This window comes from Electrophorus electricus, chromosome 4 (genome assembly GCF_013358815.1).
Source record: "Electrophorus electricus isolate fEleEle1 chromosome 4, fEleEle1.pri, whole genome shotgun sequence".
NCBI classification, from domain to species: Eukaryota; Metazoa; Chordata; class Actinopteri; order Gymnotiformes; family Gymnotidae; genus Electrophorus; species Electrophorus electricus.
The window spans coordinates 22,903,298-22,923,204 of NC_049538.1; the positions used below are offsets into that span (position 1 = coordinate 22,903,298).

The 19,907-nt window shown below is 40.6% G+C and overlaps 1 protein-coding gene and 1 pseudogene across 9 annotated transcripts in view; one reads left to right on the top strand and one right to left on the bottom strand.

The window, feature by feature from the left end:
- Positions 1-19,907, top strand: part of LOC118241237 — a 35,977-nt gene that overhangs the window by 13,139 nt on the left and 2,931 nt on the right. Inside the window, exons 2-3 of one of the 9 annotated variants that reach the window (XR_004775917.1) lie at positions 14,527-15,180; positions 16,805-17,104. Coding sequence is in view for 2 of the 9 variants with exons in the window: in XM_035525520.1 (XP_035381413.1) it covers positions 9,955-11,241 (1,287 nt within the window). In the remaining 7 variants the exon portion in view is untranslated. Of the gene's footprint in view, positions 1-780; positions 856-6,125; positions 8,578-9,049; positions 11,866-14,526; positions 15,181-15,405; positions 15,596-16,151; positions 16,175-16,217; positions 16,465-16,804; positions 17,105-19,907 lie in introns of those variants that run through there. The other 8 variants (XR_004775916.1, XR_004775918.1, XR_004775915.1 and 5 more) reach the window with 8 other exon arrangements.
- LOC118241239 lies at positions 157-18,314 on the bottom strand (annotated as a pseudogene).

The following is a 19,907-nucleotide window of genomic DNA, read 5'->3' on the forward strand; positions in this document are numbered from 1 at the left end:
ATACTCAGGATGGAGACTAATCCCACTCCCTTTAGGACCTTAAGACCTACCTGCACCACCACGTCCACTCCTGCCTGCACGAGCAGGTCCAGCCGGTACTTGTCATCCTCACGGGTAACGATGGCAGCGCCACACAGCAGCTGTTTGCGGGAGTCTTTAGAGGCCAGAGGGTAGTCTCTGTTCTTCTTCAGATCAGTGCGAGCAATTATAGCCACCAGCTCATCACTGTCGTTCACAATGGGCAGTTTACCTGCAATCAACAAGCGTCCCCACGACCGACCCGTTACTCAGAGAAGAAGTGGAGAAGTGAAAATAACCTTTCAAAGTCCTTTAGAAGCAGTTTCACTTCTCAAGCTGAAAAGATGAAGAATCAGACCTTTTTTTGCTGCACTGCAGGATGTCATTGGCCTCTTTGAGTGTAACACCTGCTGGTGCAACCACTAAATCTTCCCTCTTTGTCATTGCCTGGCAAATATCACAAATAAATCACAAAAAGATGTGAGTTTAAAGAATGTGATTTTACACACACACACACACACACACACACACACACACACACACACACACACACACATATATACACATTTTTTATTTTTATATATATATATATATATATTGCCCTCTTTCACACACTGACACAGAAATATCACAATTTCATGATAGTTCTATTCCACCTATATTTTTAAGCATTGTATGTCATATGTGATTCATTTGTGTTTTTAAAAACCTTTTGTATATTGTATGTACAATCAAAGATGAATCAGAAACCTCCTCCAACAGCCGGTCATAGTCCTTCTCTGAGAGGAAGTCAATGTCTCGTGACGTCACGATTCCCACAAGCTTGCTGCCCATCTTGCCGGTTTCGGTGACAGGGATTCCAGAGAAGCCGTGTCGCACCTTGGCCTCAAACACATCTCCGACCGTGTGCTATGGACTCATCACCACCGGATCCGCGATGAAGCCCTGCTCGAATTTCTGCCATGACACCATATATTGCTCTGCTGATGAGAGGCCTTAGGGAAGCTTGTGTGTAAATCTGCATGTTCAACGTGTTGTTCATTATATTCCTATTAAGACAATTCACTGAAAGTTTGACACCTTAACTTTCCGGACTTCATTTGCTTGGAACTCTGGGGTGCAATTGTGATGGATGATCCCAATACCGCCCATGAGCTGTAATACAAAATCACAGAAAGCTAAATGGAAAAGCAACAGGACTTCATGGTTTTGAGTGTGTGGGGGATACTCACAGCCATAGCGATGGCCATGGAGGATTCAGTCACAGTACCCATGGGGGAGGAAATAAGCGGCGTCTTCAGGGTTATCTTCCGGGTCAGAGCAGAGGTCAGATCCTGAATGACAGACGCAAATGGTAACAGAAAGGAACCAATGTTCTACAGAACAATTATCTTTGTTTATGTTCATGCTTGTATTTTCATACAGACTATGCATTGCACAAAGATAAGAACAGTTTGGGGTGTTACTTTGGAAAGCTTTCATATATGCACACATCTCTGTCCCATTATTAATTTGACTTCAAGTGACTTGGATGTGCTCATTCAAAGCACAAATATTGCTGTTTTTATAAGCAGGGCATCAGTTTAACCTCCCTGTGGTAAGACAGACAAAAACATCCTACGTTCTCTCCCACATTCCAGCACACACACACACACAAAATGTAACACCAAATTTAAATACCACAATATTTACTATCCCATATCCATTACACATGGGAATTTTGGTTCGCTCCTCCCTCACACTGTCATACACACACACACACACACCCCCCTCAGCCTCTCTGCCTGTGACAACACACCCTATGCACCTGGGATGCCAACACCACCTATTTTGCACATCTTATTTGTACTCCTTCATCCCTCTCTTACACTATGCCACACTCCACCCTCTGTTGTAGTCGTGTTCGCACTACATGGCAACTGACTCAGCTCCTCCATCTCACTGAAGGTAGAGGAGACCGCCAGCTCCCTAATTAATTAGGAAGATCCCGCCCCCTTCACTAAATCATTACTAGATGTGCTGTATTTACTGAAACACACACACTGGTAAGCCCTTATGGGGCATGTCAGGAAACCTGCTGAGCTGTTTTGGTGCATTTTGCAAAAGAACTCACCACTTCATCTGAGGTAAAGTCAATGAAGCCAGGCAGGATCAGAAAATCACTGAATCAAAGACCACAGAACAAACAAACAAAGAAAAACAAGCCAAATAAAAAAATATATACCAATTAGTTCACTGAGACATACATGCTACACTCTCACATTCTCATATCAGTTAGTGCATCATATACCAAATGACCGTGGGGAGTTCCACACACCCATGCTGATAGAACGAGGAGACATGACTGATGATTGCTCCCATAGCCACCTGCGACTAGCAGAAGCTCGGACACTTTGTGTGCATACATGTGAGGTCAATTTCAACTTCAAACTTCATGTCCCAGTAGCATGAATTGAACATACCTGCTTGATTTGCAGAGTTGAGCGCATATTCTGGAGTATGGAATAAGTTAATCTACCTAAGAGTATGTTGTCCAATGATGTCGTGTTAATGTTCTTAAGCATGCGTCATGTCACAGCCTATCCATTAAAGTGGCATTAATGTCCCACCACTGCTTGAGAGGACACGGGAGACAGAGAGGCAGCCAAAGGAAGCCTAACTGTAAACAAAATAGAGCAGCGTATGCGAACATCCGTGTGTGAGAGAGAGAGCATCCCAGCAGTACGACAATCATAAGGCCACAGTTGAGAGTGTCCTCTAGTGTGGGATCTAGTGCAGATAAAGCCTCCATTACAGAGATTAAAGATGGCGGCCTAGTGGGCAGAAATAGACAGAGACCTCTTCTCAGCTAGATAGTGCCTAGGGATACATCTTCACATCTTTGATAACATCATCAAAGAAAGCTCTTTGCACTGCCCTACTTGAAAAGCAGAACAAGAGAGGTCATGATCTCCAATTCTGTCTATAGAAATCTATAGAGGCATTACTCATTATGTCATGACCCTGTTATCTATTAGAAACCCACAATTTATCTGAATTAATTATTCATAAATAAATTGTCAGCTTCATGTTCATTCAGATTTCAGTGGAGATCAGCAGGGGTCTATTACTGTGTATTATTATTCATAACACTGTGCCTGCAAACTGTGTGAACAGACACACACAGGTTATTTTCCAGTCCCTGAGTGCTTTTGTGGCACTGCTTGACAGTTGGTGGAGTGTTCCCTAAAAGAGCCTCTGAGCATGATGGATTCGGTAGTAGGAGTTTAGTGAGCAGAGAGGACGAAGACTTACGAGTGCAGGCCATGAACACCCCCCTCCAACTGAGCAGACATGGTCCTCTTCTCAAACTTCAGATCTCCAGGGTACATCATAGAGCTACACTCAACATAGAAAACGACATTACACACAAGCATTCACTCACACACAGCTTCCTCTCTTCCATTTTCTGCTGAAATTCCAAAGAACCCTTGATGCTATAAAAGATAAGAAAGACCATAAATAGAAATGTGTTTGTAGACAAAATATATCCTAGCATTTGTTCTGATGTTTTTCAGTGTACATGAAAAGGGAAATAGAATCATCTTAACTCACATCTTGTTTTTTCGGTAGATGAGTACTGCTGTTGAGCCTTCTTACACTGACAATGGTTTTATTTAAGCCCTATTTAGTAATTACACAACACTGAAAACATCACAGTAAAACAGCAGTATGACCAGCACTTAAGAGTAAATACCTGAGTGCTTTTCACTTGGCTTAGAAGATTTTAAAGCATGCATTAATGCTACATAAGACCATATTGGGGTATTTGAGAAAATCAACAGCGAAGCTAAAGGTCCAGAGATTATAAAGGTTACCATGAAAGTGATGCACATAATATGGGTTTTCCAAGAAACTAGTAAACCCAGCTGACATTTGCTAGACAGCAAACATTGGAGGTGTCTAGTGGACAGGAAATATCTACAATAAACCTTTTATATTTGTTTATCAGGGAGTGTGTATTCTCACAACAGTTCTGAGGAAAATTGCAAATAAATGAAAATCCAGGAAGTTGCCAACAAATTTGATTCTTTTCACTAAACAATGGTTTCTCAATTGCATGCATCTGCGTGCACAAGGAAAACAACTCCTAAATAGAAATAGCATTATCACATTAAATGATTGAAGGTATATGATCACAGGAAACAAAAGAAAGTCTGATTACCTTTAAACTAGGTTTGAATCCTTCAAGCAGACAACCTCAGAGCAATGGAAAACTGAGCCAAAAGCAAAAACTTTGGCCAAGTGGGAAAAGGCCATCCATAATTACAATTTTTTTCATTACACTAGCATAATGTTCTTAGTGGTTGCAGCCTATTCTGGTAACACCCTCATAGTTTTAGCAGGACAAACATTATAGAAGTATGGATAGACTTGCTTGGTGAATGTTTGTCTGAAAGTGTGCACGTATCTGTTGTTGAGAGGATCAAAGAAGGAGATCAGACCACTGTCCCAGTCCAGGAGCACTCTGATCTGCTGGAGGGTCTGCTTCATGGCAAGAGGCATCAGCCTCTCGTCTGACACTCCTATCCCATATTTACCCTTGTACTAACCCACTTGCCACAAGCCATGCTTTATGAGGTCCTCACAGACTCACAGAAAAAAAAGTGATACAGCCTATTAAAGAACGTCACATTTAAGTTACACGCTTTTTTTTCTGTACTCGCACTTCCTCCAAATGTCTCATAGAATCAAATCATTTTCAACTTGCCATGAAGTGGATACAAATCAACAGAACGGCATAAAGAGAAACCACAACAACAAATGAATAAACAAAACAAGACTTTCCATGTTCAACTTGACATCTTTATTAGTTGGTAGTTGTTTAGTTGTTTTTATTTTTTGCTTTCTGCGGAATATGTAAGCACCTGTTTCCACTGAAGTATAAACCACTAAACAGAACTAAAGTGCTAAAAGACATATGTGGAAAAGGAAAACATTACACAATCAAAAACAACCATATTTTGTGCATCTTAATAATTAATTAAATTTCAGTTCTAATTCAATGATTACATCCAACACATTCAATGATTACATCCAACCAAGACATACAGGTTTTGCCTGTTAGAACACAGGGGAATCTTTTTAGCAATATATATTGCTGACTGAACTGACTGGCATCTATTTAGTGCAAATATCATGGTCATTCCATAGAAAACTACAATAAACACAAGCTGCAGTACAAGATCTCATCATGCATCTTACTGAGATGTAATCTGATCTCCATGTACTGTTCAGAGGAACTCAAAGTCTTTGTCCAGCTCTTTGAAATTAAAATATTAAGTCACAAATAATGATTCCTATGAACATTAAACATATGTAACAAATGTGTCTTTTATTTGAATATATAGTGTTCTAGAGTTAAGGCACTCTCAGTAGAAGTATTCTCTCATAATGAATGAGACTACTGTTTGCGAAGGCAGGAAAGCCTCTCTCAGTGAGCTTGAAGGTGAATATGTGGACATGTGTATGACATAGAAGCCCATGCTCTGTGTCAGGCCTGTATTGCTATGACCCTCTGTGGAGGCTCTACTTCACAATGAAGGGGATTAGCGCTTTTGCCCAGTACCCACTGGAGAAGGTCCTCTCCAAGAGCAGCTCCCTTCTCTGGGCTCCACACCCACACATACACACACACACACACACACACGCACAGGGCCCACATCACACATGCACATATACACCAGTGACCCAGCAGAGTCCCTGATTGAAAGCCCACAAAGCCCAGAAGAAGCTTATAGGAGCAAAAGCTTCTAAGTAAGCAGGAAGAAGCTGCTGAATAGGACAAACACCACCTCTGCTCAGCATATCTGATTGGGGGAAATTTGTGTGAGTTCCTCAGAAGCAACATTTAAAAAAAATAACAGGCACATTGAAAGGAGAAACAGTAATTTCCATAAACTGTAAGAAACAGGTAAACTGGGGTTGGCAAGAGAAGAGGTTAAGAAAGGTCTGCTTGTGTGTGCACATGTGTGCATGCATACCAGCTTGTTCAATATTATTTTTCATTTTTATCACATACTGAAAGTTGCCTAGGTGCTCTGCTACATCAGTCACCATTCCAGAGGCCTTGATCCTGAAAGAACATGCAGGAATGGATGTTGGCAGATTCCATGTGCTGAATGTACACATAGAATTAACAGATACAGAATATATCCTCCTACAAGAGAGGTTTATTGGTAGCTACAAATACATAAAACAGTTTAGTCAAAGTGCTTCCAAAAAAGATCTTATAGCAACTTTAATGATAAAGCATACCAGACTTCACAAGTATTTTTGTTGCATAATTATCTCTGACTCACCCACTAGAGGGCACAACATCCCTATTTAGTCATTTAGTGGTAGTGAATGGCCTGGGCCAATTAAAATTAGACTAACCTTAGCCTTCTATGTTTTATTAAGTTATCCTCTCTTCATTATGTTACACCTACATGATTCAATTATTTCTCCAATTCCCACAATGCCTTAGACTCAACCGTCACACTAATCCTTTAAGGTAGAAGTTCTCCTATTGATTAGTTGTCAGCCTTAGTCAGCTTTATGATTGTATAAGAGACATTAAATTTAAATTATTCAATTGTTTAGTTATTGCAATTAATTTGTTTAAAAAATGTTACAATGGTGTAATAGTCAGCAAATATATCTATGTGTAAGGATATAGGCATGCAAATTTTGATACAAGGTTTCTTATTTATGCATTTTTGATGATGATTATACTACTGCAGCGCTTTGTGATGCTAATTAGACTACTGAAGTGCTGTGTGATGCCAGCTAGACTACTGCAGTTCTGTATGATACCAGTTAGACTACTGCAGAACTGTGTGATGCTGATTAGGCTAATACAGTGCTGTGCGATGTTGATTGGACTGCTGCAGTGTTGTTCTTTATGGGCTTCCTGTCTGTGGGTTAAAGAAGCTGCAGAACATTCAGAAAATGGCTGCTGGAGTTCTTACACACACCAGCTTAAGGGAACATATAACTACTACACTCAAACATTTACACTGGGTTCCTGTTCATGGCTGTGTGCAGTACAAAATCCTTCTCTTGGTTTTTGCCCTCATGGTCTGACCTGTCCATCCCTTTCTGGTGTTCCTCATATGTCTTTTCCTTCACTCTGTCTCCATCCCTCTGACACTCATCTGCTCTCTGTCGCTCACGTCACACTCTGCACTATTGGCGTTTCTGGAGCTGCAGACCCAAGGCTTCTTCCTCCAGCTGCTCATTTACAAGAATTTCATAACTCATCTCTTTGTCTGAGATCATTTCAACCTTTAATTGGTTACTATAGTATGCACTTGCATCAATATTATGTCTATTTTTTTTAACCAGTTTTACTCCCTCCTGTTATCTTATTTATATATTTGAAGCTTCTTTATATTTTATTTGACCTTTTTTATATTGTATGATCTTGTAAAGTGCCATTGGGTAACAAGAAATGCACGTAATTTCTTAATTAGAATAAAATTCTTCTTCTTCTTCTTCTTCTTCTTCTTCTTCTTCTTATTATTATTATTATTATTATCAAACAGTGTATTGATCATCCTTTCAAAGGTTGCTGGTGTTACTTTTGGGCTATTATTATCAAATTTAGAATGGTGCGTTTTGCCTGGAATTAGTTTCTTTTGTATTGAGCAACCTAATGGAAAAAGTTGTTCTTGAGCAGATAATCTACTATTTTTCACTTAATGAATCGTTGATTTCAAGCATGCCTATAAAGCAGATCATTCTACGTGCACAGCACTGACAAAAATGATCGACAAGATATTTTTACAAGAAAATGATGGTCGGAATCGTATTACTTGACTTTACTGTGGCATTTGTTATTAACAAAACAAAGTATATATGGGTTTAGTCTATGGTAAAACAGCAGTTTCTCCTCCCCTAGATGCTTTCATTGTGGTGTTTCCCAGGGGAGCTGTCAGGAAAGAGCTGTCTAAGTTCTGGTTAGCTGAGAATGAATCTGCAAGCCTCACACTGCCCTGTCAGTAAGGAGAGCGAGCATGCCTCTCTCATGGCTCAGAGCTCAGGAGAGGCTGGCCTGCGGTCTAATGGGCGTCTTTAGGAATATCTGTGATAGTAAACACAATATAAATTATGCGAGAGCTCAACATAGTCACACTGCCAGGCAGGTTAGTTAAACCAAAACCCAAAACAGGTGCAGCGTGCAGATCTGTATTGTCTTGGTCACCACAGTATGGAACAAGTTACCAACTATGATCATGGGAGTACACAGTTTTGTTGGTGGAGCCCAGGAAGAGCAGCTGCTACCTCAGCTAATGGGGATCCAAATAAAGACACGAAAAACAAAGACATTTCAGTAGTTATAGGAAGTAAAGCTGTTCTGTAGAATTCAGAATTACAACTCAGACTGCATATTTTTGCAGGACACAGTTATATTGCTTTGCTGACAAATATGAAAGGATGATATAAAAGTTGTTGTTTTGGAGCAGAACAGCATCTAGTCTGGTAGGCTACTACTTCAACTACTCACTTCTTCAAGAGGTATCCACAGTACTTCAGGTACAAACCGTTCTATTCTATCCTCTACAGATTTCTGTGAGTTTATGTTTGCATAATATGAATTTCTGTTTACATTCATCAACTTTTTTATGAAATATACTGTATAGTGAATTTCTTGAAGTCTACACCATAATGAAGTTTATGAAAAAACAATGTTTATGAAAAAAAGCATTTAAATGCTCCTCAATCAAAGAGTATTAATTTTGTAAAATGGTGGGTAGTTAAAATAGTATTATTTTCTGCTTTCTACTAATTTTACTTCACTTGTTGTGAAGGAAAAAAAAAACTACTAAGCAACCACATGTAACTTATGATGTGTTCTAATCTGAAATTGTTTAGTGGATGAAACACTGCAGGTGCTGTTGTTGTTAGTGCTAACTGCTTTATAGTACAGAAATAATAAATGCTGAATCTCCTGATTGTCTTATTATGGCTTTATGTTATACAAATTTTCTGCCTTACTCTATTTTAGGGAAAACAATGGCGCTGTCAAAGCTCAACCAAGCTACTAAGAGTTTCACCAAAGCACAGGATTACAGAAATGACATCATGCTGCTGATGCAGCCCTATGCTAACTGGGAGCAGTATCTATTGCCGGCACCCGTCTCCATCGATTTACTGGCTCAGCTGGTACGCATTTCTGCTGCAGATGACTTCTCCATCAATAAAAATCCACCAAAAGACGGGTTCAAATTCATCAGATACCCCAATTCTTTTAGGGCCTGCCTCTTTCAAGTATGTAATGGTTGCTGGCAAGCCTTTAATGTTGCTCACAAGAACATGGACCAAATTCGTATGTACACCGGACAGGTTCCAGAGTACATCAAAAACTCAGTTGGGCTCATAATACAGGAGGATGATGGTCTTGTCCAAGCCTTCTTACCAGCTGAGCTTCAGAACATTGCGCACATATCATCAGAATGCTTAAACCTGGCCATCATGACTGAGAAACAATTCTCAGATATCATCAAGCTGATGCAAGAACTGGTGGAGGCTTTGGTGAATGCAAGACAGAGTCATGATGAGGAGATGGAAGAAATCAAGAAAAACATTGAGATAGCAAAGATTAAACGGGCTGAAGCTAAGGAGGCAAGCGACAGGGCCGAGGCTGCTTTCAATCTGGCTAATGAAAGATTAGCTGAGGACAGAAGGGCCTACCAGCAAGCAATGAAAGATTTGCCAAGTGGATGGGGCCTTTTTGGCCTGAAGCTAATATCAAGTATGTCAGAGCAAGCAATATCAATAGCCTGTGCGTTTGCAACAGAATTTCTTCCAGGACAAATTATCCAAACCTATCTCCAAGCGGACACTATTACACCAAAAGCCATAACACATGTGATCAAAAACTGAAAAGGCACTCCTGAAAGCCACAGAAACATGGCCACTGGAATGAAGAGTAACGTGGATGAAATGTTGGCAACAAGTAACATATTTTCTAAATCTATAACATTTCTACTAGTGGTTGAGAAAATGGAAGAACTTTGCAAAGGTAAGGAAATAAATTGGCCTGAGGTGTATGATCAGGAGAAGCAAACGGTAAAGTCTGATTACTTGGTGGGACTATTTCAGCAAGTCAGCAGAGATATACAGCAAGAAGCTGAATGCCCGATTAAATCCGAGGCACTAGGCATCTGTGACAAGGGTATCTCCACTTTAACAGAGCTAGGTAAATATGCTCCAGAGGGGAAATGTGATGATGCCAAAACAGAGGAGCTTATTAAAGCCATTGACGAACTGAATGTAAGGGCCATGGCCTTTTATTCCAAAAGCAAGTCTTTTACAAATCAGCCATCTTTCTTGACAGCACCCCCCAAGTCAAGTCAACAGCAAATCTATGACTCAGCAAATACAGATGTGGTCCAGATGCACTTAAGACAATCTCATCTACGTCTACAAATGGCTGAAACCCAGCTAAAAATTGCAAATGAACGGAACGAGAAGACTATGGACAACTTGGATCAGAAGAAAAAAGCTCTTGCTGAAATTGTGAGTGAGCTGAAACATTATAATCTCAAGGAGATCGACTTCAACAAGAGAATTGTGGTGCTAGCGAAAGGCCTGGAAATCATGGGGCAGGTGAAAGAACAGTGGGAGAAACTGGTGCACTTCTTTCAGATCATTTCAAACATTGTTAAGACCACTCTTAGTGAAAATCTTAAACATTTTAAGCAGACTGTTGAAATAGCTGTAGAGAACAACTACACCTACAGCATGTTTGTCAAAGACAAAATCTACACTAATGCTCTGAATGCTTCTGCCTACGCCTATTTGGTTAACATGATGTCTACCACTTACACTGAGGTGTCTGTCCAGTACCTGATGAACAATGTCAGTACTCTGGGAAGACTGATGACCATGGATCCAAACTCACCTCAGTTCCTTGCAGAGATTGACAAGTTAGGGAAGGAATGCGAATCTGCCCAAAATGGTATCAACAGCCTTGCAGCAAGAAACAGGAAGGAGTTTTACAACAGATGCGAGGAAAGAATAACTCAAATCAAGACAATCCTTACCCCAGCACTGGCCCCACTGAGTGAAAAGGACAATCTCAATCTGAAGAAGGCAATAGATGCAATGAAGGAACCAATTCAGAAGGTGGAGGAAGACAAACCAGCAACTGAGATGAAGGCTATAACTGAGGATGATGCTGACCAATATGCATAACTTCATAATAGTGCATTTAATAGTGCATTTTCCTATACTTTTCTTTTCTTTTTTCTGTCATTTTAATGTAGTATGTATACAGTATTACATTTGACAAAAACATGATTAGAAGGTTTGACCTAATTCCTGTCTGTTAATTTATTCTGAATAATCAATTTTGTTCTTTTGATTAAATTACTGCAGCATCATACTGTCTCGTATTGTTTTTCTTTGTGATTCAAAGAACTTTAAAATCCAAGAGGTAATATGTATGCCAAACAAACAAACAAAAAAACATTTCAGATTGCAGAGTAGCTATTACTAATTATTAGCTATTGCTCATCTCTTTTTCAGTAGAAAAAAGAAATTGGAGTTTAGATTTACTAAAGTGTAATGAGTGAACTAAAGCCATTAGATTTGAGTAAACTCACAATTCTTCACACATTAATTGTGTTGCACATTGAGTGTGAGTGCAGTGTGGTGAACAGAGGAATACAGGCTCAGTAAAGGAAGTAGCAGTTCTTAGCAGCTAGGGTGGTACTGATGGGCCCAACATCTTAGTAAAAACAAAGTCTGACACTTTACACAAAAAAGAAATCACAGACACTATGATTTCATTATTTCAAAACATTAGCTATAATGAATCATTTTAGTGAATTATTATGATTATGAATTATGACTGCTCAAGTAAGGACATCCATGTATGCAAACAAAGCCATTATAATAAACACTCTCTCTCTCTCTCTCTCTCTCTCTCTCTCTCTCTCTCTATATATATATATATATATATATATATATATACAGTGCATCCAGAAAGTATTCACAGTGCTTCACTTTTTCCACATTTTGTTATGTTTCAGCCTTATTCCAAATTGGATTAAATTATTTTTTTCCCCCTCAAAATTCTACACACAATACCCCATAATGACAAAGTAAAAAAAGTTTGTTTGGAATTGTAACAAATTTATTAAAAATAAAAAAAACAAAAAAATCACATGCACATAAGTATTCACAGCCTTTACCATGACACTCAAAATTGAGCTCATGTGCATCTTGTTTCCACTGATCATCCTTCAGTTGTTTCAACAACTTGATTGGAGTCCACCTGTGGTAAATCCAGTTGATTGGACATGCTTTGTAAAGGCACACACCTGTCTATATAAGGTCCCATAGTTGACAGTACATGTCAGAGCACAAACCAAGCCATGAAGTCCAAGGAATTCTTTGTAGACTACTGAGACAGGATTGTATCGAGGCACAGATCGGGGGAAGGGTACAGAAAAATTTCTGCAGCATTGAAGGTCCCAATGAGCACAGTGGCTTCCATCATCCGTAAATGGAAGAAGTTTGGAACCACCAGGACTCTTCCTAGAGCTGGCCGCCCAGCCAATCTGAGTGATCGGGGTAGAAGGGCCTTAGTCAGGGAGGTGACCAAGAACCCAAGGGTCACTCTGACAGAGCTTTAGCATTGCTCTGTGGAGAGAGGAGAACCTTCCAGAAGGACAACCATTCCTGCAGCACTCCACCAATCAGGCCTGTATGGTAGAGTGGCCAGACGGAAGCCACTCCTCAGTAAAAGGCATAAGACAGCCTGCTTGGAGTTTGCCAAAAGGCACCTGAAGGACTCTCAGACCATGAGAAACAAAATTCTCTGGTCTGATGAAACAAAGATTCAACTCTTTGGCCTGAATGCCAAGCGTCATGTCTGGAGGAAACCAGGCACCGCTCAGCACCTGGCCAATACCATCCCTACAGTGAAGCATGCTGGTGGCAGCATCATGCTGTGGGGTTGTTTTTTGGCAGCAGGAACTGGGAGACTAGTCAGGGAAAGATGAATGCAGCAACATACAGAGACATCCTTGAAGAAAACCTGCTCCAGAGTGCTCTGGACCAGGGTGAAGGTTCATCCAACAGGACAATGGCCCTAACCACACAACTAAGATAATAAAGGACTGGCTTCAGGACAACTCTGTGAATGTTCTTGAGTGGCCTAGCCAGAGCCCAGACTTGAACCCAACTGAACATCTCTGGAGAGATCTGAAAATGTCTGTACCCCGGCGCGCCCCATCCAACCTGATGGAGCTTGAGAGGTTCTACAAAGAAGAATGGGAGAAACTGCCCAAAAATATGTGTGCCAAGCTTGTAGCATCATACTCAAAAAGATTTGAGGCTGTAATTGCTGCCCAAGGTGCTTCAACCAAGTATTGAGCAAAGGCTATGAATACTTATGTACATGTGATTTTTGTTTTTTTTATTTTTAATAAAGTTGCAAAAACTCCAAACAAAGATTTTTTCACTTTGTCATAATGGGGTATTGTGTGTAGGAGTTTGAGGGGAATTTTTTTTTTTTAATCCAATTTGGAATAAGGCTGTAACATAACATAAAATGTGGAAAAAGTGAAGCGCTGTGTGTGTGTGTATATATATAAATATTTGTCATTTCACTTTTCTTGGGGATTAATTAGTCCAGAGGCCTATAAGAGCTTGTCAAGGAAAAAACGTGTGTATGGGTGCATGCATGTATATGTATATGTATATTAGGAACCAAGCATTAAACCATTAAGCTGCAATAAAACTGAGACACAATTGTCTTGGAGAAAAGAAAAACCATGTTCAGTTAGCACAGGCTGTATCAAAAGCCATAGAACCAGAGGACATTAAAATCATAATTCTCACCTTGCATAATCTCTCATGATTCAACTGTATATGTAAACAGATATGCATTGGTGTGTTGTAAGGTGTTCTGCCATTATCTGATGATATGTTTGCAGAAAGTGTGTTACATCTCTAGAGAGACAATTGCCTCCTGGCCTCTTTTTGGTGGAGAATGGAAAAAGATACACATATACACAGACCCGCGCACGCATGCACACACACACACGCACGCAGCATTAGTTTAGCTGCAGATGCAGTTACTGCATCAACACTTCTAACGTGACTGCCATGTGGCCTCTGCAAGTCCAACCCTCATCAACATGTGCTTCATGTATCTGGATCTCTTTTTATCTCATTCTTATTTTTTATGTCATTCTTTCTCTTTCTCTCTTATCCCTATAGGCTCTATTTGCTTTCTGCTAGCAAACAAGAGGTTAAAAAGACTATAAGAACCATCTCATGTACAGACAGTGGAGGGGGGGGTTGAGGTGTGAGTGTGTATGCACTCGTGTCTGTATTTGCCAGTGCCTCTGCCTTGCAGAGCTTGAAATGAGTTCAGAGGCAGTCTGGAGGTGAGACTGATCTCTTCCTTCCTTCTTTCTTCCTCCCTCCTTCTCCCTCTTTCTCTCTTGTTCATTGCCCTGGTTTTAGGAGTGTGATGCGATGGATTTGGGAGCGGAAAAGTACACAAGCGGATGTATGGGCTTCTGCTGCCCCTCCTCTCCACCCGAGAAGCCGATCCATGTCCTATCACCATTCCTGTGAGAGTGTGCATGAAGGGGAGAGAGAAGGAAGGGAGCCAGTGCTTGTGTGTGTGTGTGTTTGTGTGTGTGTGTGTGTGTTTGTGTGCATACGCGAATGTGTGCATGTCCCAGCACCCATTCTGAGGGGAGGAGGGAGCTTTAACTGGCCGTTGGATGTCACAGAAGCAGGAGTGTGTGAGAGAGCGCAGACAGAACAGCCGGGGGTCCTGACGGAAGAGGGAAAGACTGTGCGGAACGACAAGACAAGGGGCTGGCACGTGGACCTTTCAGCCAGCGCTTGCAAGGCATTGGACAATAGGAGCAGGCTGCACTACAACTCTCTGCCTGGAGCCCAGAAGCTGGTGTTGCCTGAGTCTTGACTTTGCGTTTTCTGAACGTTACGGCGGAGAGCCACTGTGCTGGGGGTCTCGTGGGCATTGCCAGTGTGCTGGAGGTGCTGGGTGTTACCTGTGCAGTGCGTCTAAGGTTTGGGTGAGGGAGGGAGCAGCAGGGGAACATGGCTGTACAGCTGATGCCTGAATCCGCCATCTGCCTCCTTATGGTAAGTGAAGTGTTCGATCCCCTCCAAGACAGGAACACACACACACACACACACACACACACACACACACACACCTATAGCAGTGACTGCCACACCCTAGGGACAAAGTCTTCATTGGTCTCTCTGGCTAGATTGCTCTAATGTATTTGATTATTGTTCTCTAACACTCCCACCCTCCCTCTCTACACTCTCCCTCACTCTCTCTCTCTCTACCCCTACACACAGCACTTTGACCACGTGTACCTCTGCAGTAGGACAGCAGAACTAATGCAGCATAGAGATCGTCTCTATACTTAACATTATAATAATAATCTGCAATGCTTGAGAAATGCAGACTGTGGAATGTGGATTTTAAAATTGCAGGTCACCTTACCAAATTGTGGACTATTAAATAAAGTTTGTTTTATTATGCAGACTGAGTGTGTGTGTGTGTGTGTGTGTGTGTGTGTGTGTGTGTGTACACTGACTATTTCCCTTTGTTTGTTTTATCATTTTTATTTTCATTGCAAAATCTGATGTGTGTGTAGTCTTAAATAGCGTCTCATATGGAAGGTAAACACATACTTTCAGAGTTAGACTGATTTGACTGAAACACTAATCAATATCTTAACATTGTTTAACTGCAAAAGTGTATAAATGGTTTTGATAACCACTGAAAAGATATGGAATGATGAAATGTATGTAGGGCCATTCTAATGTACTACTGACCAATCATTCTCTGCCTCAGGAAGTGTCCTTAATCTCTTATCCAACTCTCTGAGAAAAGGAGAGCGATAGAGAGAAACAGACAAAGAAATATGTAAATGTGCAAAGTAAATGTGTGTATCTTGCTTATGGTCAAAGAAAGAAATCTAATAATTCTGTACTAGACAAATGTGTGACAGATTTACTTAGAGAAGTAAAATAGTTTGAGGAGTTCAGAGTTTTAATAGTGTTGCAGAAGAACAACAAAAACATTGCCTGAATTTCAGAATCCCAGAAAACAGGCACAGAAAATTTGAGAGCAGACTGCTAAATTCAACTAAACAATCCAAAAGAGCAGGGGGAGCAGTGCCAGTACCAGACAGCGATGGCGCAGGTCGGGACACTCTCTATGATGCTGTTGCAGACCAGATCAGGATGACGGACATGCTGTCCTTCTTCAGTCTCCTCAGGAAGCAGAGCTTTCTTCACTAAGGAAAAAGTGCTCAGGGACCATGAGAGATTGTTTGTGATTTTAAGAGAGTGTATGTTCTCACTCTTCACTGTATGTATTAGGGTGTGAGGCATTTGCATCCTTCTGTAGTCCACAAGTCATCTCTTTTGTCTTTTTGACAACCAGAGAAAGGCATGTCTGGAGAGACTGTGACAAAGGCTTTGACTTCTTTAATTATTTCTGTATTGTTTTTCATGGTATAAATAAAATGTAAAAAGGCAAATCTAAAGCAAACATATGAATCTAATTAATCTAATTAAGGCTAAAGTGAAAACAAAGCAAGCCCACAATAGTTTATTCTATTCTATTCTATTCTGTGTGATGACAATGGAATTGTCAACAAAACCAAAACTGTGATGTCATAATATCACTGACCATTGTCATAATAGCTATTCTTATAATCTGCTTGACAAAGGTAAAATTGGTCAGTCTGTTGACAGAAATGGGAGGTTGCAGCAGCAAAATGCAGTTCTGCTGCTCTCACAGAAGATCTTCGAAGAAGAAGAAAACGAAGATTTTGTTGGACAGGAACACACAAAAAGCAATGAGTAGATTGCAACAAGAACTACCTGACAGAGTAGATACGAAGGAAATTAGAAAACGACACTGTGTTAAAATTGGAAAATTTGAGGAGGAATGTAGTGGGAAGGAGTTGGAGGAGAAGCAGAAGGAGACAAAAAATGAACAGAGTGAAAGATGGCACCTGAAGAGTGAAAGAGAGGATCTAGAGAGTGAAAGACAACACCTGAAGGGTGAAAGAGAGAATCTTGAGAGTGAAAGACAACACCTGAAGAGTGAAAGAGAGGATCTAGAGCGTGAAAGACAACACCTGAAGAGTGAAAGAGAGGCTCTAGAGAGAGAAAGACAACACCTGAAGGGTGAAAGAGAGAATCTTGAGAGTGAAAGACAACACCTGAAGAGTGAAAGAGAGGATCTAGAGCGTGAAAGACAACACCTGAAGAGTGAAAGAGAGGCTCTGGAGAGAGAAAGACAACACCTGAAGGGTGAAAGAGAGAATCTTGAGAGTGAAAGACAACACCTGAAGAGTGAAAGAGAGGCTCTAGAGAGTGAAAACCAAAACCCAAAGTGTGAAAGAAAGAACCTGAAGACGTTATGGGACAAAGTAGTGGGGAAGAAAACTAAGCAGCAGCGCATGGGGAGAGCCATGGCTGGGGAAGCTTTGTACTGCTCAAAGGGACCACACACTTCCCAAGGAGGACCAGCTAAAGAAATCGGTAGTATGCAGAAAGGTTTCCCGAGCACATAAAAAGGCTATGATTACCAACTGGCCAAAGAGACAGACGCTGTGCTTGACTACATCAGAACTATGTTTATAACCAGTCAATATGAACTTCTACCAATCCATCCAAAACCTGATAAAGGAGACCTGAATGACGATACTACTGGAACTACAAAATTACTGGGACTACTACTATTTAGCATTCTGAAAAAATAAAAATGAAAAAGTCCTCATGTTCTTTAAAAAAAATAAATCAATAAAATGTAAAAAGCTCAAAAAGCTTTTTTAAACATTGGCAACTGTGTATTTGATTTACCTCGGAATGGGTGCAGCTGGTTCATGGCGCATGTGTTCGAGCTTTAGCCTCTGTATTTGGCATTTCAGTGCATCGAGCAGTTGAAACTATAGCAAGCAAAGGCAAAAGGAGCTGTGCGGTCGATGTTTGTGCAAGTGGTCTTCCACATAGTCCCATGCTGTGCTGGGTTTAGGGTGTGTTTGCAGGGAGAGCCCAGCGCTTACAGGCTAAGAGGATTACAGTGGAGCATTGCAGGGACTGTCAGAATACAGAGCTTCTCCACCCACCCCAAACATCTCTCTGCCTCAGAGCGTGTTAAACATGTCGTGCCAGTACAGTTATGTTCAACTGCTTTATTTATCATAGTGAAGCAACTTTTAGCAATCACTTTTTTAATCCCCACAGCGCATACATTAGAGCATATGTTTCAGTTTCTATCCTAAATGGAAGCATTTCCTCTATCAGACGGAGGGCCCTGGCAAAACAATCATGCTTTCTTATTTAAGTTTTAAGTCAATTAAGAGAGGATACAGTGGCACCAAATCCAAGTTCAATTTACTAGTCTACAAAACAAGTCCATGTTTAGGGTTAACCTCTGACACAGGAGGTTAGAGGCCTTTACCGAAACAAGTCAAGTCTGCTTCTGGCTTGCTCCTGCTGGGAAGAGCTAGAAACATGCCCTGATCTGAGGCAAAAAAGTGCAAAAACTCCACCGTTTAATGTTTCTCTATTTGAGACTGACCTTAAAACACCCAGGGAGCCATTAACTGTCTACATTTTGTTACTCGCTCTCTCTCACTTTGTCTGTATTTCTCATTTTTCTCATTTGCTCTCTTTCTATCTCTCAATGGTTGAGTTTTAAGCTAAAGACAAGTGAAGTGCACATCATCTAGTGTGTCTGCTGTGGAAGCTCAGGAAGGAGAGCTGGTGTGTTTATGAATAGGTACTTCAGTGTCTCAGCATGTAGCAGTGATGTCATTGCAGAGCTACTACTGTGCACTATGATGAAGTGCATATGAGGTAATAAGGATTTAATTAGGAATATACAGAGCACTGCAGCTACACTGTTACCTAAATAGGGGTTAATGGAGAAGAACGGATATGTTCATATGAAAACACACACACACACACATACACACACAAACACAGATACTCATAGAGTGCAGCTGCTCTAACGTCATTCTATTGTCTGTGTACAGGACAGGCAGGAACCAAATTAGGTTTAAACCTTGTTCAGCACTTGAGTTTACACACACACGCACACACACGCACACACACACATATATATACCAGATGTCTCATTCACCCTTAATCGTGTTAGAATATTATAAAATTATTCGCCTTCTGTTGCTTTGGCTTTTTCATGTTTATCTGTTTGCAGTGGCATATGTATATTCGAATTATATTTACAGTTATGTTTGTATGTTTACTTTGTTTGTTTGTGTGTGTGTATGTGTGCGCGTGTGTGCATGTGTACGCGTGTGTGTGCGTGTGTGTTAGAAAGCTAATGTCTAGAGGTTATTGGATCTTTAGCACCTCTCCAGCAGTTCCACAGTTAATCATTACTAATAAAGGTTTTAAAGTACTAGTAAAGGTTTCATATATATCCACACTCCCACCCACACCCCACCACACACATACAGATAAAGTAAAAAAAGAGGGAAGAGAGAGAGAGAGAGAGAGAGAGAGAGAGAGAGAGAGAGAGAGAGAGAGAGAGAGAGAGAGAGAGAGTATTACATTACAACAGCTCACTTCCAGAAAGGACTTCCATTCTGCCTTCCACCTTACTGCCATGGAGAATTCTACACACGTTTGCAAAATCCAGTAGCATGTTCATGTCCCTTCAGCCTTACACCACACCTCTGACACAGTTAGACAGAGCCTTATTCAGACATTCATTCAGACACCAACACCCATAGTTTAGATTCAAATACCCAAAAGTAAATTGACAAAATACACAAATAAATTTCAATTTTTTTTAAATGTCACATTTATAA